The 21,989-nt window shown below is 39.1% G+C and overlaps 1 protein-coding gene across 1 annotated transcript in view; it reads right to left on the minus strand.

Moving 5' to 3' along the window:
• The window catches only part of LOC128692410 (golgin-45), a 51,454-nt gene that overhangs the window by 25,756 nt on the left and 3,709 nt on the right, over positions 1-21,989 (minus strand). Inside the window, exons 3-6 of the mRNA XM_070096292.1 lie at positions 15,803-16,461; positions 14,866-15,021; positions 4,895-5,094; positions 1,810-1,938 (exon numbers count right to left, since the gene is read on the minus strand). Coding sequence (XP_069952393.1) covers positions 1,810-1,938; positions 4,895-5,094; positions 14,866-15,021; positions 15,803-16,461 — 1,144 coding nt within the window. The remainder of the gene's footprint in view (positions 1-1,809; positions 1,939-4,894; positions 5,095-14,865; positions 15,022-15,802; positions 16,462-21,989) is intronic.

Raw genomic sequence — 21,989 nt, forward strand, 5'->3', positions numbered from 1 at the left:
TGGCTTTCATCTAGACTGATAAAGCTCACTGAGTGGGCAAAAAGTTGTCAACAAAAATCTCTGAATGACTTAGGCTTGAACCCAATGGCACATGAGTCCCAAAACAGTTGTCATTAAAAAAGGCATCTATTCCATCAAAGTGTCATTTACTCCACTTAATAGATACTGAACAATAAAATGGTATAAAATACCGACAGGTTGTTAGGTAAGACACATATGCAACAGTTAGGTATCTTTATTTCGAAACATTTCGCCTACACAGTAGGCTTCTTCAGTCGAGTACAGAAAAGTTGATAGAAGCAGAAGAGACTTGAAGACGATGTAATCAGTCCATCACCCTTGAAGTTTTGAGGTGGTCAGTCCCTCAGTCTGGAGAAGAGTATTGTTCCATAGTCTGAAACAATATGGAGTTGAAGTGATAGGATGGAGTCTTATATAGAGCCAGGAGGGGAGACGTGGGTCACTATTAGAGGTAAGAATGTAGACGTTGAGAGGTCAGGTCCCTCTCAAATCCAGCCATTCTCACTAGTATAGGTTGTCGAAGTTGATTTCAAGTCTAAACCAAGATACCCTTGTGTTGCAGTGTCTGACAGAGTGAACAATAAAATGATATAAAATACCGACAGGTTGTTAGGTAAGACACACATGCAACAGTTAGGTATCTTTATTTCAAAATGTTTCGCCTACACAGTAGGCTTCTTCGTTTCGAAATAAAGATACTTAACTGTTGCATATGTGTCTTACCTAACAACCTGTCGGTATTTTATACCATTTTATTGTTCACTCTGTCAGACACTGCAACACAAGGGTATCTTGGTTTAGACTTGAAATCAACTTCGACAACCTATACTAGTGAGAATGGCTGGATTTGAGAGGGACCTGACCTCTCAACGTCTACATTCTTACCTCTAATAGTGACCCACGTCTCCCCTCCTGGCTCTATATAAGACTCCATCCTATCACTTCAACTCCATATTGTTTCAGACTATGGAACAATACTCTTCTCCAGACTGAGGGACTGGCCACCTCAAAACTTCAAGGGTGATGGACTGATTACATCGTCTTCAAGTCTCTTCTGCTTCTATCAACTTTTCTGTACTCGACTGAAGAAGCCTACTGTGTAGGCGAAACGTTTCAAAATAAAGATACCTAATTGTTGCATATGTGTCTTACTTAATAGATACTGACATACTATACCAATTGCACAATAACAATAGTAATAGATGTGCTCACTTTCAAAGTAACTTTAGAAAAGTATAAAAAGTGACCAAACAAAGCACTCTGCTTATTAACCCTGAGTATAATTCTTTAGGTGAATCCATTTGCATTGTGACTCTATTAATCAAGACTCTTATCATACCAGCCACTTCCTCTTTCAGTTCTCACATTTGTTTTCAAAACTCTCAAAAACACATTCACTATGACATTTTTTAGCATGGTGGTCATTTGTCTCATAGGTAGGGTGACCCAACTAAACAAAAACACATTCAAACGCTGTCCTGCCAAAAGTGCACAGACATGACTCAAATGGCTCTCTGAGCTTCAACATCCCTTCCCATTATTTGGAGTATAGGTACTTATGCTTCCCACTAGCAGGAACAAACTGTTTGCTCTCTATAAAATCATAATTATGTGGCACATATCTGTGCATTACATCAGTGACTGTATGCAATACGAATAAGTTGATGAATAAGATGGATGTGCAACACTTGGGTATCTTTACTGCCAAAACCTTTAGCATACACGCTGAGCAGGCAATATGTTTTGGTAATAAAGATCCCTGGGTGTTGCACATGTCTTATTTCTTACCTGTACATGTTGAGAACATGCTGCCGAGCCAAGTCGTGTTCATCTATCACAACCCTCAGTGCTTCTTCAGCCTCTTCCAACTTGCGCATCAGTGTCACCTTGCAACTCACGAGATCATCAACCAGCATACTGTTGGTAATCACAGTTTAGGATTACAAATATCAAAAAAAAAAAAAGGAGGAACATACAGGAATAAAATGAAACAAAATGAAATGAAGCACTGTATTTATTGTATGTTTTCATTTTTTGTATCTTGAATTTTTAATACTGCTTATTCCAAGAGATGATATTGTTTATATACTTTTGAATACAGTCTCTCCTCACTTAGCGACGTACTTGTTTACTGACGACTCAGACTTATGACAGGCTCTCTGACCAGTATGCACACCTGAATAATGTATATTAGAGCCGATTTTCTCTATTCTGGTTATTACAATATACAGTACCTTGTTATTTAAACATTTAAAAATATACCAGAAATGTTATAAATGGTGCAAAGATGACATTAAAACAACATCATTGATAATCGACACAAACCCACCACCATTATAGTATGCTCATCACTTAGTGACAAATTCGTTTACCGACGTAGTCTTAGGAATGGAACTCAGTTGTTAAGTGAGGAGAGGCTGTACTTTGAATTAAATTCCTGTGTATGCTAAAGGCTAGCCCAAAACACTGGAGTTTAATGCTCATTTAAGAAAACCATCACTATGCTTACATTGTAGTTTTACATAAAATTTTAATTTTGATGTAACTAACTATAACTGAAGCTAGATATACAAGTACTGTACGGTGCTTTAATACTGAAAGTACTGTACTTAAACTCTTAAAGTATAAACTGAGATTAAACTGTCAAGATAGCTGCCTAACACATACCATTCTTATCCTTAACATTCCAGCTAAAAAAAAAAAATATTAAAAAATATAGGAAAATGTGCTAAAACATTATTTTATTGCATATTTCAATGATTCAGAGCAGTTTCAAATATGTCCTGACATACACTTATTTAAATTTTTAGCTAAAATATACATATGAACTGCAAAAAAGTGTTAAAGTTTACTACTTGAAATAATACATGATTTGGCTTAATTTTTCCCCATTTTATGGAATTAGGTGCAAAAGGCCACACACATTGTTGCAAAAAAGTTTTCAGTCTCTTATATCCTCCTCATGTTCAGTGTGGCTTCTGAAGCTTTGTTCATATATAGACTACAGTTTCTCATACATATACATACATAGGCCTGACGACACTGGAGGCAAGGAGGGTCAGGGGAGACATGATAACGACATATAAAATACTGCGCGGAATAGACGAGGTGGACAAAGACGGGATGTTCCACAGATGGGACACAGACACAAGAGGTCACAATTGGAAGTTGAAGACTCAGATGAATCAAAGGGATGTTAGGAAGTATTTCTTCAGTCATAGAGTAGTCAAGCCATGGAATAGCCTAGAAAGTGAAGTAGTGGAGGCGGGAACCATACATAGTTTTAAGGCGAGGTATGATAAAGCTCATGGAGCAGGGAGAGAGAAGACCTAGTAGCAATCAGTGAAGAGGCAGGGCCAGGAGCTGTGAATCGACCCCTGCAACCACAAATAGGTGAGTACAAATAGGTGAGTATACACACACACACACACACACACACACACACACACACACACACACACACACACACACACACACACACACACACACACACACCCACACACACCCACACACACCCACACACACCCCCACACACCCACACACACCCACACACACCCACACACACCCACACACACCCACACACACCCACACACACCCACACACACCCACCCACCCTGTACACCGTGTACGTTAGGCCCATATTGGAGTATGCGGCACCAGTTTGGAACCCACACCTAGCCAAGCACGTAAAGAAACTAGAGAGAGTGCAAAGGTTTGCAACAAGACTAGTCCCAGAGCTAAGAGGTATGTCCTACGAGGAGAGGTTAAGGGAAATCAACCTGACGACACTGGAGTACAGGAGAGATAGGGGGGATATGATAACGACATATAAAATACTGAGAAGAATCGTCAAGGTGGACAGAGACAGGATGTTCCAGAGATGGGACACAGCAACAAGGGGTCACCGTTGGAAGTTGAAGACTCAGATGAATCACAGGGATGTTAGGAAGTATTTCTTCAGTCATAGAGTTGTCAGAAAGTGGAATAGTCTGGGAAGTGATGTAGTGGAGGCAGGATCCATACATAGCTTTAAGAAGAGGTATGATAAACTCATGGAGCAGGAAGTGTGACCTAGTAGCAGCCAGTGAAGAGGTGGGGCCAAGAGCTGTGGCTCAACCCCTGCAACCACAACTAGGTGAGTACACACACTCATTAATTTGCTTACTTTCCTAACCTTACTCTTTTTATTATACCAAGACAATGTCTCTCTACATCCATTCATTTACAGCATCATCCAATTGTTGTACACAACAGTTTTGTCACAAACTTTAGCAACTTACATCTTCCCATAATATACTAAAGTATTATAATTTCTTATCCGATATATATATATATATATATATATATCATTTTAACCAGAAAAGTTTATTTGAATGTCCAATTTACTCTTCCAAATTTTCATCTTCTTGTTTCATCCCTTAATGTTTCCACCTCTTAACTTCATTTCAACTAAAGTGCTTCTTGTATGCAACATTCTGTATAGCAAGTTGTAAAACTGATTATTTTGAGAATGGAAATATATGAAAGGTAATATTCTCCATGAATGGGTCAAAATAAGTAGCTACAGCATTATATTTTCCTATGTAATTAATTGGAGAATAATAATATACTAGTAACAGAGTGAATGGCGTAGTAATTAAATAATACATTCAAACAGGCTATGGCACATAGTATAAAAAAATATTTTTCAAACAAGCTCTACTGAGACTTCTATGTGCACTGTTACATTAAAAAATAAGACTGGGTAATGAATACTTATTACATGTTCAGTACATCTGTAATAACAACTGTGTGTGTTTCTGTTTGTCTAAATGTAATACTTTATCAGAATCTGATAGAGCAAATCCAGAATAACATAAAAACACATAATAACCTGCTGCCGAGAAACTTGGAGCGCCAAACATCGCACTGAATTCCCATTCTTTCCTTTTCTTCATAATCACGATCCACCCTCTCGGAATAGTGACGAATCATGGTAGCCATGCGTGCTTTGTCTTCGGTAAGACATTGCACTCGTCCCTGAACATCTTCACCGACTGATGCAACCAAGAGTTTCTTCAGTTCTGTATTAACCTGCAATTTGTCATGAAAAACAAACTTGAAAAATTTGTGGAATGAGATTAATGCGTAGTGTGAATATTATGCATAGAATATAAATAATATAAAGAAGAAGACAGTCTTTTCTGTTTTTTTTCAACAAACTGCCTATATCCCACCAAGGCAGGGTGACCTAAATAGAATAACCAAAGTTTCTCATTTAAATTTAGTAATGTACAGCCTCTCCTCACTGAACGATGGAGTTACGTTCCTAAGACCACGTTGGTAAATGAATTCATCGTTCAGCAAGGAGCACACTATGATGGTACAGTAGGGCCCCACTTTATGGTGTTTTGCTTTATGACATTCCACTACTACGGACATTTCAAATTATGACCAGAACTCACTATACGGCTCCCCCACCTGACTTTCTAATACAGTCACCATGCCCCACTTGGTTTGTTTACATTCTCCATGAGTTCCATGAGCACCGCATCTCTTCATTATGTCTGGAAACTCCAAAATTTCAAGTGTTGTGTATCTTTATATGTGTATGCTTCTAGACTGTTGTATTCTGAGCACCTCTGCAAAAACAGTGATAATGTGCGAGTGTGGTGAAAGTGTTGAATGATGATGAAAGTATTTTCTTTTTGGGGATTTTCTTTCTTTTTTGGGTCACCCTGCCTCGGTGGGAGACGGCCGACTTGTTGAAAAAAAAAAAAAAAAAAAAAAAAATAATAATAATAATAATAATAATAATAATAATAATAGGTAGTAGGTTGGTAGACAGCAACCACCCAGGGAGGTACTACCGTCCTGCCAAGTGAGTGTAAAACGAAAGCCTGTGATTGTTTTACATGATGGTAGGATTGCTGGTGTCTTTTGTCTGTCTCATAAATATGCAAGATTACAGGCATGTCTTGCTACTTCTACTTACACTTAGGTCACACTATACATACATGTACACATTTATTTATACACACTCATCTGAGTTTTCTTTGATTTTTATCTTAATAGTTCTTGGTCTTATTAATTTTCCTTTTATATCCATGGGGAAGTGGAATAAGAATCTTTCCTCCGTAAGCCATGCGTGTTGTAAAAGTCAACTAAAATGCCGGGAACAATGGGCTAGTAACCCCTTTTCCTGTAAAGATTACTAAAAAGAATAAGAAGAAGAAAATTGTCAAAGTGGGAAGTCTGAATGTGCGTGGATGTTGTGCAGATGATAAGAAAGAGATGATTGTGGATGTTATGAATGAGAAGAAGCTGGATGTCCTGGCTTTAAGTGAAACAAAGCTGAAGGGGGTGGGAGAGTTTCAGTGGAGAGGAATAAATGGGATTAGGTCAGGGGTTTCAAATAGAGTTAGAGCTAAAGAAGGAGTAGCAATAATGTTGAAGGATAAGCTATGGCAGGAAAAGAGGGACTACAAATGTATAAATTCAAGGATTATGTGGAGTAAAATAAAGATTGGATGTGAAAAGTGGGTTATAATAAGCGTGTATGCACCTGGAGAAGAGAGAAGTGTAGAGGAGAGAGAGAGATTTTGGGAAATGTTGAGTGAATGCGTGGGGAGTTTTGAATCAAGTGTGAGAGTAATGGTGGTTGGGGATTTCAATGCTAAAGTGGGTAAAAATGTTATGGAGGGAGTAGTAGGTAAATTTGGGGTGCCAGGGGTAAATGTAAATGGGGAGCCTTTAATTGAGCTATGTGTAGAAAGAAATTTGGTAATAAGTAATACATATTTTATGAAAAAGAGGATAAATAAATATACAAGGTATGATGTAGCACGTAATGAAAGTAGTTTATTAGATTATGTATTGGTGGATAAAAGGTTGATGGGTAGGCTCCAGGATGTACATGTTTATAGAGGGGCAACTGATATATCGGATCATTATTTAGTTGTAGCTACAGTTAGAGTAAGAGGTAGATGGGAAAAGAGGAAGGTGGCAACAACAAGTAAGAGGGAGGTGAAAGTGTATAAACTAAGGGAGGAGGAAGTTCGGGTGAGATATAAGCGACTATTGGCAGAAAGGTGGGCTAGTGCAAAGATGAGTAGTGGGGGGGTTGAAGAGGGTTGGAATAGTTTTAAAAATGCAGTATTAGAATGTGGGGCAGAAGTTTGTGGTTATAGGAGGGTGGGCGCAGGAGGAAAGAGGAGTGATTGGTGGAATGATGAAGTAAAGGGTGTGATAAAAGAGAAAAAGGTAGCTTATGAGAGGTTTTTACAAAGCAGAAGTGTTATAAGAAGAGCAGAGTATATGGAGAGTAAAAGAAAGGTAAAGAGAGTGGTGAGAGAGTGCAAAAGGAGAGCAGATGATAGAGTGGGAGAGGCACTGTCAAGAAATTTTAATGAAAATAAGAAAAAATTTTGGAGTGAGTTAAACAAGTTAAGAAAGCCTAGGGAAAATATGGATTTGTCAGTTAAAAACAGAGTAGGGGAGTTAGTAGATGGGGAGATGGAGGTATTGGGTAGATGGCGAGAATATTTTGAGGAACTTTTAAATGTTAAGGAAGAAACAGAGGCAGTAATTTCATGCACTGGTCAGGGAGGTATACCATCTTTTAGGAGTGAAGAAGAGCAGAATGTAAGTGTGGGGGAGGTACGTGAGGCATTACGTAAAATGAAAGGGGGTAAAGCAGCTGGAACTGATGGGATCATGACAGAAATGTTAAAAGCAGGGGGGGATATAGTGTTGGAGTGGTTGGTACTTTTGTTTAATAAATGTATGAAAGAGGGGAAGGTACCTAGGGATTGGCGGAGAGCATGTATAGTCCCTTTATATAAAGGGAAAGGGGACAAAAGAGACTGTAAAAATTATAGAGGAATAAGCTTATTGAGTATACCAGGAAAAGTGTATGGTAGGGTTATAATTGAAAGAATTAGAGGTAAGACAGAATGTAGGATTGCGGATGAGCAAGGAGGTTTCAGAGTGGGTAGGGGATGTGTAGATCAAGTGTTTACATTGAAGCATATATGTGAACAGTATTTAGATAAAGGTAGGGAAGTTTTTATTGCATTTATGGATTTAGAAAAGGCATATGATAGAGTGGATAGAGGAGCAATGTGGCAGATGTTGCAAGTATATGGAATAGGTGGTAAGTTATTAAATGCTGTAAAGAGTTTTTATGAGGATAGTGAGGCTCAGGTTAGGGTGTGTAGAAGAGAGGGAGACTACTTCCCGGTAAAAGTAGGTCTTAGACAGGGATGTGTAATGTCACCATGGTTGTTTAATATATTTATAGATGGGGTTGTAAAGGAAGTAAATGCTAGGGTGTTCGGGAGAGGGGTGGGATTAAATTTTGGGGAATCAAATTCAAAATGGGAATTGACACAGTTACTTTTTGCTGATGATACTGTGCTTATGGGAGATTCTAAAGAAAAATTGCAAAGGTTAGTGGATGAGTTTGGGAATGTGTGTAAAGGTAGAAAGTTGAAAGTGAACATAGAAAAGAGTAAGGTGATGAGGGTGTCAAATGATTTAGATAAAGAAAAATTGGATATCAAATTGGGGAGGAGGAGTATGGAAGAAGTGAATGTTTTCAGATACTTGGGAGTTGACGTGTCGGCGGATGGATTTATGAAGGATGAGGTTAATCATAGAATTGATGAGGGAAAAAAGGTGAGTGGTGCTTTGAGGTATATGTGGAGTCAAAAAACGTTATCTATGGAGGCAAAGAAGGGAATGTATGAAAGTATAGTAGTACCAACACTCTTATATGGGTGTGAAGCTTGGGTGGTAAATGCAGTAGCGAGGAGACGGTTGGAGGCAGTGGAGATGTCTGTTTAAGGGCAATGTGTGGTGTAAATATTTTACAGAAAATTCGGAGTGTGGAAATTAGGAGAAGGTGTGGAGTTAATAAAAGTATTAGTCAGAGGGCAGAAGAGGGGTTGTTGAGGTGGTTTGGTCATTTAGAGAGAATGGATCAAAGTAGAATGACATGGAAAGCATATAAATCTATAGGGGAAGGAAGGCGGGGTAGGGGTCGTCCTCGAAAGGGTTGGAGAGAGGGGGTAAAGGAGGTTTTGTGGGCAAGGGGCTTGGACTTCCAGCAAGCGTGCATGAGCGTGTTAGATAGGAGTGAATGGAGACGAATGGTACTTGGGACCTGACGATCTGTTGGAGTGTGAGCAGGGTAATATTTAGTGAAGGGATTCAGGGAAACCGGTTATTTTCATATAGTCGGACTTGAGTCCTGGAAATGGGAAGTACAATGCCTGCACTTTAAAGGAGGGGTTTTGGGATATTGGCAGTTTGGAGGGATATGTTGTGTATCTTCATATGTGTATGCTTCTAGACTGTTGTATTCTGAGCACCTCTGCAAAAACAGTGATAATGTGCGAGTGTGGTGAAAGTGTTGAATGATGATGAAAGTATTTTCTTTTTGGGGATTTTCTTTCTTTTTTGGGTCACCCTGCCTCGGTGGGAGACGGCCGAATTTTTAAAAAAAAAAAAAAAAAAAAAAAAATAATAATAATAATAATAATAATAATAATTTTATTTTGACATGATACATAGTTGTACAAAGGAATATAATAGTTGAGTGTACATGCCAAAAGCCCCATGTATGCAAAACATTTTGGGCAAACTTAAAAATTAACTTAAGATTAGTAAGGCTATAACAGATTAAATGGTTATTGCAAAGTTATTTCATGTTTTACAGAGAACTTTCACGGCGCGCATAACGGAGATAAAACACCTCAATTACTGGGAGCGCTTGAGGTTTCTAAACCTGTATTCCCTGGAATGCAGGAGGGAGAGATACATGATTATATACACCTGGAAAATCCTAGAGGGACTAGTACCGAACTTACACACGAAAATCACTCACTACGAAAGCAAAAGACTTGGCAGACGATGCACCATCCCCCCAATGAAAAGCAGGGGTGTCACTAGCACGTTAAGAGACCATACAATAAGTGTCAGGGGCCCGAGACTGTTCAACTGCCTCCCAGCACACATAAGGGGGATTACCAACAGACCCCTGGCAGTCTTCAAGCTGGCACTGGACAAGCACCTAAAGTCAGTTCCTGATCAGCCGGGCTGTGGCTCGTACGTTGGTTTGCGTGCAGCCAGCAGCAACAGCCTGGTTGATCAGGCGCTGATCCACCAGGAGGCCTGGTCACAGACCGGGCCGCGGGGGCGTTGACCCCCGAAACTCTCTCCAGGTAAAATCCAGGTACTCTGATAATTATACTTATGTGTACCTGTACCTAAATAAACTAACACACTGTGCTGGCATGCAGGTACACATTAAAATCACTAAGAGTGTCTTATCTTATCTTATCTTGAGGATGCCATATTAATAAAGAGAACAATAATAACACACAATAATAATCACTCTGAGGCACATTAAATGTCGTATATTACATTAATATACACATTTTCAATAATCCATCTATGATATTTTTTCAAAATTATATAATAAACACACTATATAACATCTAAACATGATAAATACACCCCACAGAAGAATAAATTAACATAAATATGAGATTTTTTCTAGCCGTCTTCCAGAGTGTTGGGGGTTATTATTATTATTACAATCTTTGCTGATGACACTGCTTTTGGGAGATTCTGAAGAGAAGTTGCAGAGGTGGGTTGATGAGTTTGGTAGGGTATTTAAAAGAAGTTAAAAGTGAATATAGGAAAGAGTAAGGTGATGAGGATAACAAAAAACTTAGGTAACAGAAGACTGGACATCAGATTGGAGGGAGAGAGTATGGAGGAGGTGAATGTGTTCAGATATTTGGGAGTGGACGTGTCAACAGATGGGTCTATGAAGGATGAGGTGAATCATAGAATTGATGAGAGGAAAAAGGTGAGTGGTGCACTAAGGAGTCTGTGCTGACAAAGAACTTTATCCATGAAAGCAAAGAGGGGAATGTGTGAGAGTATAGTTATACCAATGCTCTTGTATGGGTGTGAGGCATGGGTTGTGAGTGTTGCAACAAGGAGAAGGCTGAAGGCAGTGGAGATGTCATTTCTGAAGGCAATATGAAGTGTGAATATAATGCAGAGAATCCAAAGTTTGGAGTTTAGAGTTTACTGTAAGGCAAAAGTACAGCAAAATATATCACAATCTAAAGAACATGAGTATTCTAAATGTGAGAGGCAAACTACTAGAGATTGTTACATTATGGTTAGAATATGCTAAAACAAATAAAATTGCAAAGAAGGAATACACAGTGGTACCTCGAGTTATGAACTTAATTCGTTCCAGAAGGCTGTTCGCATGCTGATACCCAACGAATTTGTTCCCATAAGGAATAATGTAAATTAGATTAGCTTGTTTCAGACCCCCAGAAATACACTTACAAAAGCACTTACAAAAATACACTTACATAATTGTTAGAGTTGGGAGATGTTCAAAACTCGAGGTACCACTGTGCTGTATATTTATACTGCATTACTTTTGCCTTTAGTGAAGTATAAGTACATGTATCTAAGAGATAAAGAATTAAAAATATATTAAAACTCATATAAATATGGCTGTTTAACATATTTATAGATGGGTTGTAAAAGAAGTAAATGCTAGTGTGTTGGGAAGAGGGGTGGGACTAAATTTTGGGGAATCAAATACAAAATGGAAGTTGATGCAGTTACTTTTTTGCTGATGATACTTTGCTTTTAGGGGATTCTAAAAAAAAGTTGCAAAGGTTAGTGGACAAGTTTGGGAGGGTGTGTAAAAGTAGAAAGTTGAAAGTGAATATATATAAGAGTAAGGTGATGAGGGTACCAAACAATTTAGATAAAGAGAAATTGGATATCATATTGGAGAGAGGGAGCATGGAAGAAGTGAATATTTTCAGATATTTGGGAGTTGACTTGTCAGCAGATGGGTTTTATGAAGGATGAGGTAAACCATAGAATTGATGAAGGAAAAAAGGTGAGTGGTGCATTGAGATATCTATGGAAACAAAGAACGTTATCCATGGAGGCAAAGAAGGGAATATATGAGAGTATAGTGATACTAACACTCTTATATGAGTGTGAAGCATGGTAGAAAATGTTGCAGCGAGGAGGCGGTTGGGGCAGTGGGGATGTTGGGTCAAAGGGTAATGTGTGGTGTAAATATTATGCAGAGAATTCATAGTGTGGAAATTAGGAGGAGGTATGGAGTTGCTAAAAGTAATACAGTATTCAGAGGGCTGAAGAGGGGCTGTTGAGGAGGTTTGGTCATTTAGAGAGGATGGAACAAAGTAGAATAACTTGGAGAGTGTATAAATCTACTGCAGAAGGAAGGCAGGGTAGGGGTCATGGCCAAAAAGGTTGGAGGGAGGGGGTAAAGGAGTTTTGCGGGTGAGAGGCTTGGACTTCCAGCAAGCGTGCGTGAGCATGTTAGATAGGAGTGAATGGAGATGAATGGTTTTTGGGACCTGACAAGCTGTTAGTGTTTCAGCAAAGTAATATTTTGTGAAGGGATTCAGGGAAACCAGTTAGCCGGACTTGAATCCTGGAAATGGGAAGTACAATGCCTGCACTTTAAAGGAGGGGTTTAGGATATTGTCAGTTTGGAGGGATGTCTTAACTGTCATATCTGACTGCCTCTGCAAAGACAGTGATTATGTATTAGTGATGGTGAAAGTGTTGAATGATAATTAAAATTTTTTCTTTCTTTTTGGGTTTTTCTTTCTTTCTGGGTCACCCTGCCTCAGTGGGAAATGGCCAACATGTTAAAAAAAAAGTAATGTGTGTATTGCATATTCATAGGCCTAGCTATATTTCTCACTTAATATATAATAGTGTAAACATGTTATCAGGCTTTTATATGCATCTGAAAGTGAAAAAAAAGGCTACGATTTACCTTACAGCCATTTTTGCTTTACAGCAGTAGCCCAGAACCTAACCTGCTGTATAAGTGGGGCCCTCCTGTATATACTATGGCTTGCAAAGGCAGTAATAACATGACTGTAAACAACACAAGGAATGGGCAGGACTTAAGCCCATGGCAAGTTAATCCTAAATTTTTTGGACCAATGCTCTGACCACTAGACAAGGTATAATACAGTAGACCATCGTTTAACATGGTAGTTATGTTTCTGAAAACGCCGTGGTAGTTAAAACTGTGCTAGACAAACTGAAGAACTAATGGGAAAAACAGTTACAGTCCTGGGAGCCCCCAAAAAAGCCAAACAACTTTCTGAAAGTTAAGACACATGTGCAACATCTGGATATTTTTATTGTAGACGTTTCGCCATCCAGTGGCTTTATCAATGCAGATTCGAGAACATAATTAGAAGACAGTAGAACTATGTACAAAAGATGAGATAATCAATCCCTCAGCCTTGGAGTTAGTGTTCACAGCATCGTGGTGGAGGAGAATCTGGAACAAAGGCAAGAAGGCTGCTACAACTAACCCATCCCTTTGGGTAGGACCTAATTCCACTGGGGAATCCCGCCTACCAGTGATTATGCCCTCGTCTGCTACACGTCCTTATCCACTGACGCCTATATAACTGCCAGTCTTCTTGCCTTTGCTCCAGATTCTCCTCCACCACGATGCTGTGAACACTAATTCCAAGGTTGAGGGACTGATTATCTCATCTTTTGTACATAGTTCTACTGTCTTCTAATTATGTCCTCGAATCTGTATTGATAAAGCCACTGGATGGCAAAACGTCTACAATAAAGATATCCAGATGTTGCACATGTGTCTTAACTTTCATAGTGTCGGTATTTTATGCCTTTCTTGCACAAACAACTTTTTTTAGACCAACAGATCTTACAAAAATAAAAGTGAATACGTAATTGTAGTTCACTGTTGTGATGTATTATGTTATTTTTACTGCTTAAGATTACAAATGCAACAGAAATAGTAGTATTTCTTACCTTAAATTGTTGGTGCTGGTGTTTGTGGATGATTGTGGGGAGTGGAGAGTTATGCTGTGGCCCTACTGGGCTGAGGTGGATGGTAGAGGTTCTGGTACTGAAGTCGATGGTTGTACTGGAGTGTGCATAAATCATTCAAATCAGTCAGTCAAGTTAGTAAATCAGTCAGTCAAGTCAGTAAATCAGTCAGTCAAGTCAGTAAGTCAATCAAATCAGTAAGTCAGTAATACAGTCAGTAAGTCAGTCAAATCAGTAATACAGTTAGTAAGTCAGTCAATCAAGTCAGTAAATCAGTCAGTAACTCAATCAGTCAGTAATTCAGTTAGTCAGTCATCAAACAAACTCACATTTACTCATATTTTCTAGCATAGGATGATCCTACAAATATATGAACCCAAGGCTGGGACAAGGGTGGTGGAAGTGATGGAGGGTGGTGATGGTGGCGAGGGGTGGCGGGGGATGGCGGTAGCTCTTTCCCGTTGACTCAGTGGTCTAACCCACAGCCAGGCAGTGTATCCTGCGGGTGATGCTCCAAATTTTTTCCCCTCCCGCAAACTGAACCTTGTTAAGTTAATTTTACAAAGTGTTGTACAAAAATATTCCGCAATTCTTCAATAGTGCTATAACCAAAACGTGCCAAACAAAACTGTGTTAAACGACAGTTTAACACAGTTACATCCAACTACATTTATTTCTATACACTAGAGAGGTTAGAATGGCACCACTGTCACCACAAATGTATATTTTTGTGGTTGAATCTCCCACCCACATGCTGAGATCTAGCTCAAGTCCCTTCAAAATTGTTATTAATGATTCATAAACTATAACATGGCTAAAAAAAATCATGCTATATTAAAAAATTTAATTCAGATTAAATGCTCTCAATCTAACATGAAAATCGAAAGGAATAGAGCAGTAACTTAAGTACCTGTGACTGAACACTTAGTTGACTCTCCAAAATACTCTTCTTCGTACCTGTGACTGAACACTTAGTTGACTCTCCAAAATACTCTTTTCTTTCTTGATTTGGCTGAGCTGGTCCTCTAACTTCTTCTTCTCAGAGTTAAGAATTGATGTGTTCTTCTCCCAAGCTGCTCTTTCCTCTTCAAAGTCCTTCACTAATATGCTCATCTTAAAAATAAATGTTTCTTTTGTTAGCTACCGCTAGGGTTAGAATAAAAAAAAATTGTATTATCAAGGCAAATAATGCATAATAATTATTAAGATTTACATCGTATTTGTGCTGTGAGCAAGGTTAGAGTTATGAAGGGATTCAGGGAAACTGGTTAGCCAGGATTGAGTCCTGGAGGTGGGATGTATAGTGCCTGCATTTTAAAAAAGGGGTGGAGCTGTTCCAATTCGGAGGACCTCTGAAATGAGATGTCAGCAAAATTCTGGTAAGACAGCAATTAAGTGAATGATGGTAAACGTGTTTTCTCTTTTTTTGGGTCACCCTACCTTAGTAGGAAATGGCTAGTGTTAAAGAAAATATATTTCAATCAGATATGATCCAAAGAATAATTCCACAAATAAAGTGCAAGTTACATAAGAGAAACAAAGATTACAGGGAAGAGGCCTCTCTATAGTTAAAAAGCTCACTCATACACATGCCTGATACTACTCACTTACAGAAATCTCATGTAGAGTACTGTACTTATTTTAATAACCTTATTTAATTCATCCTTACAACAGGCATGCATACAAAAGATTTTGCTACCTATGCACTATATGACCCCCAGAGGGGTCATACAGTGCATGGGGAATGGGAGATTAATTAGGTTCAGTCCATGGAAGGGGAGGGGTAGCTGCAATTCCTTGGATCAAGAGCCCTTCACCAACATCATGTCATCCCCTTTAAGAGGTTTTCTCCTTGAATTCTCAAAATGACAGACGTGAAAAAATTCTAAATTACCTTTTCGGCATTCTTGTCATCATTATCAGCACTGACAGCAGAAGTCTTCTCCACACATGTGTTATTTGCCTCTTGTTCTGACACCTCAGTCTCGCTTATGCTTTCTTTGTTCCTCATTTTGTTCTTTTTACTAAGTATCGGCTTCACACACCCTTTATAGGGCTCATAAGGCACAAACTTTGGGTCTTTTCTCTTTTTGGAATATATGTTTGAAGCTCTTTCTCTTGTACAAGAGAGGGAACCTGTGCTTTGACTTCTTGGAATCAAGGGAATGATTCTCTCTTTGTTTAAATTCTTAGGTGGAGTATTAAGCAAGTAAGTGTCTGGTGCAGACATAATGGAAACTTTTGTCAGCTTAAGAGCAATGTCTGCAACTTCCGGTAAGTACTTATTTGTCCGCTTGATATTATGAGACGTTTCTTTTCCTAAAACAGGTAACATTACAGAATTTTCCAGTTCAACATCCTCTTTTAGTTTGTGTACAGCTTCAACATTGTGAATGATTTCTTTGATAGTCTTCTTATGTGTGATTTTTGATTTGGTCGATGACTGTAGAAGTATTTTTCCTGATTCTTGTAACTGGGGAAAAGAGATCAATGCCTGTTCCTCGCCATCTCCCTGAGATCTTTGTCCAGCAGCAACTCGATGAAGTGTCACACCTGGAAATTATTGGCAGTGAGTATTAAAGTACATATTGAATTAAAAATATAAAAATGCAGAATCGAAAGTATTGAAAAGCAAGTTTTCAATAGTTATACTAATTATATACGTACACAATTTTTTTTACTACAATGGCTGGTATTTCTTTAAGATAATGGTTATTGGGGTATGTTATGGTTTTTTTTAATTTGTTATTACCAAAGTCAAAAATTAGTTTTGCTGTTTTAGAACAGAGGAAAGCTTAAAGAAAATAGTGTCATTTAACCTAACAATGTTTTTCCTATATATTTTTAGCCAAAATTTTGTCTAACAATTCTGTAATTTGTGATAGACCACACTGAATATTATTTTGCATTATTTTATTTATGGGGAGGCAATAAACCTGAATGCTATTTTTCAATTCCCACTAATTTTATGCACTATTTTTCTATTTCTTTCTGAGTATGTACGTGGTTGCATACAAGGCACTCTGGCACAATCTACATCTTTTCTAAGGACTCTTGGATGTTCAACTGCAGTTGGCTGTTTAATGAATGTTCTTAGGTCGCTAAACAATCATTATTCATCATAACATGCACATATATTTGCACACAATACAAGAAAGAGCCCAAACGTTTATGACATGGCTTGCCGTATTCTGAGTTTTGACTTCCTGGTTTCGTAGAGATTTTGGGAGTCTAAATGCCCCTGCTGAGAGGTAGAGTATATACATGTTAAGAGTTTACTGTTTTCCTCTATTTTAAAGGGATTAAATGTCACTGATTGATAGTGTACAGGGCAACATGCAGCCTCACTGATCTTATTATGGCTGATAGGCTTTGAACCTAATAAACAAACAAACCTGGAAACACCTCATAATGTTATCTTATGAATTATCTAAAAGTGTACACTGTATCTGTTAAGAGTACAGTGGGCCCTCAGTTATTGGCCGTTCTGGCTATTGGCCAACTCAGTTATCGGCCGGGTTCTCAGCTTCTGGTTATCGGCTGTTATTTCGCTTATCGGCTGTATGAGATGCATTGGCCGGCCAGCCGACGTGGCTTGGGCGTCAGTCTAGCTGTGTCTTTGGGTGAGTGAGGAAGCTTGTGCTCATTCATCGAAACATTTTCATTGTTTGTAGAGGTTTTATATTAAGTGCAACTGCAAAATAAGTAACTATGGTTCCAAAGAAAGTTCCTAGTAAAGTTCCTTTGGTAAAGAAAGTGAGAAACACCATGGCAGTGAAGAGGGAAATTACTGAAAAATATGAGAGTGACCTTCAAGTGCTTGAGCTTGCCAGGATGTATAGGAAAAACAAATCAACAATCACTTCTATCCTGGCAAAGAAAGAACAAATCAAGCAAGCTGATGTGGCAAAAGGGGTAAATGTGCTAACCAAACAAAAGCCACCAATAACTGAAAATATGGAGAAGTTATTGTTGTTGTGGATCACCAAAAAACAGTTAGCAGGAGTCAGTGTTGTTGAGTCGATTATCTGCGAGGCAGTTGCATGCGGATCTTGTAAAGAAAATGCCTGGAACAAGTGCTGATGTTAGTGAATTTAAGGCCAGCAAAGGCTGGTTTGAGAGATTTAAGAAGTGTAGTGAGTCAATTATGTGTTTGGCCCAAGTGTGAAAAAATACCTCCTGGAAAATAAATTGTTACTCAAGTGCCTCCTGGTACTGGACATTCTGCTCATCTTCCAGACTTGGAAGACCAGTTGTTTAGGGACTTCAGGTTTATGAGAGTGAAGTTCTTGCCTCCTAATACAACTCCCCTCCTCCAGCCCGTGGACCAGCAGGTCATTTCTAACTTCAAAAAACTCTATACCAAAGCTGTGTTTCAAAGGTGCTTTGAAGTGACCTCGGACACAAATTTGACCCTAAGAGAGTTGTGGAAGAATCACATCAATATCCTCCACTGTATAAGCCTTATAAGTAAGGCTTAGCAGGGAGTGACTTCCAGGACTTTGAACTCTGCTTAGAGAAAATTGTGGCCAGGTTGTGTCCAAGAGAGGGATTTTGAAGGGTTTGAGGTTGACCCTGAGGACCCTCTGCCTGTTGTGGATTCTATTGTGGCACTGGTGAAGTCCATGTGGTTGGAGGTTAGAGGCGAGGATGTGGAAGAATGGGTAGAGGACCACAGGGAAGAGCTAACCAGTGAAGAGCTGCAAGAGCTTCAACTTGAACAGCAACAGACTGCAGCTGAGGAACTTGCTTCAGAGGAGGAGGAAGAGGGAGTGAAGGAGGTGCCTTCTTCAGAGATTAAAGAGATATGTGCAATGTGGACTAGGGTGCAAGCTTTCGTGGAGAAATACCACCCTGACCAAGCTGAAACAAGCCATATCTGCAACATGTTCGGTGACAAAACTTTGTCCCACTTCAGAGAAATCTTAAAGATACCAGAAACAGAGCACTCTTGACAGTTATTTTGTGTGACAGATGTGCAGTGACTCTCAAGCTGGTCCTAGTGCCATTAAAAGACAAAGAAGGGAAGTAACCCCGGAGAGGGAATTGTTACCTGAAGTTATTAGGGAAGGGGATACCCCTTCCAAACAATATCCTCAACTCCCTCTCTCCTCCTCCCTATCTTCCATAAGTCCAGAAGAGTTGTCAATAAAGATATGTAATACTGATTTAATTGTTCATGTATTTATTTTAATTCATTAATTAATAAAGCATTACTTTTTGTGAATATTTTTGGGTGTCTGGAACATCTGGAACGGATTAATTATTTTTATATTTTTATTATCACACTGGCCGATTCCCACCAAGGCAGGGTGGCCCGAAAAAGAAAAACTTTCACCATCATTCACTCCATCACTGTCTTGCCTGAAGGGTGCTTTACACTACAGTTTTTAAACTGCAACATTAACACCCCTCCTTCAGAGTGCAGGCACTGTACTTCCCATCTCCAGGACTCAAGTCCGGCCTGCCGGTTTCCCTGAACCCCTTCATAAATGTTACTTTGCTCACACTCCAACAGCACATCAAGTATTAAAAACCATTTGTCTCCATTCACTCCTATCAAACACGCTCATGCATGCCTGCTGGAAGTCCAAGCTCCTCGAACACAAAACCTCCTTTACCCCCTCCCTCCAACCTTTCCAAGGCCGACCCCTACCCCGCCTTCCTTCCACTACAGACTGATACACTCTTGAAGTCACTCTGTTTCGCTCCATTCTCTCTACATGTCTGAACCACCTCAACAACCCTTCCTCAGCCCTCTGGACAACAGTTTTGGTAATCCCGCACCTCCTCCTAACTTCCAAACTACGAATTCTTTGCATTATATTCACACCACGCATTGCCCTCAGACATGACATCTCCACTGCCTCAAGCCTTCTCCTCGCTGCAACATTCATCACCCATGCTTCACACCCATATAAGAGCGTTGGTAAAACTATACTCTCATACATTCCCCTCTTTGCCTCCAAGGACAAAGTTCTTTGTTTCCACAGACTCCTAAGTGCACCACTCACCCTTTTCCCCTCATCAATTCTATGATTCACCTCATCTTTCATAGACCCATCCGCTGACACGTCCACTCCCAAATATCTGAATACATTCACCTCCTCCATACTCTCTCCCTCCAATCTGATATCCAATCTTTCATCACCTAATCTTTTTGTTATCCTCATAACCTTACTCTTTCCTGTATTCACTTTTAATTTTCTTCTTTTGCACACCCTACCAAATTCATCCACCAATCTCTGCAACTTCTCTTCAGAATCTCCCAAGAGCACAGTGTCATCAGCAAAGAGCAACTGTGACAACTCCCACTTTATATGTGATTCTTTATCTTTTAACTCCACGCCTTTTGCCAAGACCCTCGCATTTACTTCTCTTACAACCCCATCTATAAATATATTAAACAACCACGGTGACATCACACATCCTTGTCTAAGGCCTACTTTTACTGGGAAATAATTCTCCTTGTATCCCATCTACCTTTTACTCTGAGTGTAGCTACAACTAGAAAGTGATCTGATATATCTGTGGCCCCTCTATAAACATGTACATCCTGAAGTCTACTCAACAGTCTTTTATCTACCAATACATAATCCAACAAACTACTGTCATTTTATCTTTATCCCATCAATACCGCCCTACATCATATCTTGTATACTTATTTATCCTCACAGCTTTTTTCTTAAAATATGTCCATTTGTTCTCTAGGCTTCCTTAACTTGTTAATCTCATTCCAAAACTTTTTCTTATTTTCAACAAAATTTGTTGATAACATCTCACCCACTCTCTCATTTGCTCTCTTTTTACATTGCTTCACCACTCTCTTAACCTCTCTCTTTTTCTCCATATACTCTTCCCTCCTTGCATCACTTCTACTTTGTAAAAACTTCTCATATGCTAACTTTTTCTCCCTTACTTCTCTCTTTACATCATCATTCCTCCAATCGCTCCTCTTCCCTCCCGCACCCACTTTCCTGTAACCACAAACTTCTGCTGAACACTCTACATTTTTAAACCTACCCCATACCTCTTCGACCCCATTGCCTATGCTCTCATTAGCCCATTTATCCTCCAATAGCTATATCTTACCCTAACTGCCTCCTCTTTTAGTTTATAAACCTTCACCTAATTCTCCTTATATCCCATCTACCTTTTACTAGTATAGCTACAACTAGAAAGTGCTCTGATATATCTGCCCCTCTATAAACATGTACATTCTACTCAACAGTCTTTTATACCAATACATAATTTCGCCCTACATCATATCTTGTATACTTAGTATTACCTATAACTAAGCCCCTTTCTATACAAAGTTCAATCAAAGGGCTCCCATTATCATTTACACCTGGCACCCCAAACTTACCTACCACACCCTCTCTAAAAGTTTCTCCTACTTTAGCATTCAGGTCCACTACCACAATTACTCTCTCACTTGGTTCAAAGGCTCCTATACATTCACTTAACATCTCCCAAAATCTCTCTCTCTCCTCTGCATTCCTCTCTTCTCCAGGTGCATACACGCTTATTATGACCCACTTTTCGCATCCAACCTTTACTTTAATCCACATAATTCTTGAATTTACACATTCATATTCTCTTTTCTCCTTCCGTAACTGATCCTTCAACATTACTGCCACCCCTTCCTTTGCTCTAACTCTCTCAGATACTCCAGATTTAATCCCATTTATTTCCCCCCACCGAAACTCCCCTACCCCCTTCAGCTTTGTTTTGCTTAGGGCCAGGACATCCAACTTCTTTTCATTCATAACATCAGCAATCATTTGTTTCTTGTCATCCGCACTACATCCACGCACATTCAAGCATCCCAGTTTTATAAAGTTTTTCTTCTTCTCTTTTTTAGTAAATGTCTACAGGAGAAGGGGTTACTAGCCCATTGCTCCCGGCATTTTAGTCGCCTCATACGACACGCATAGCTTACGGAGGAAAGATTCTTTTCCACTTCCCCATGGACAATAGAAGAAATAAAGAAGAACAAGAGCTATTTAGAAAAAGGAGAAAAACCTAGATGTATGTATATATATATATGCATGTGCATGTCTGTGAAGTGTGACCAAAGT

Source organism: Cherax quadricarinatus, chromosome 53 (genome assembly GCF_038502225.1).
Source record: "Cherax quadricarinatus isolate ZL_2023a chromosome 53, ASM3850222v1, whole genome shotgun sequence".
Taxonomy (NCBI): Eukaryota; Metazoa; Arthropoda; class Malacostraca; order Decapoda; family Parastacidae; genus Cherax; species Cherax quadricarinatus.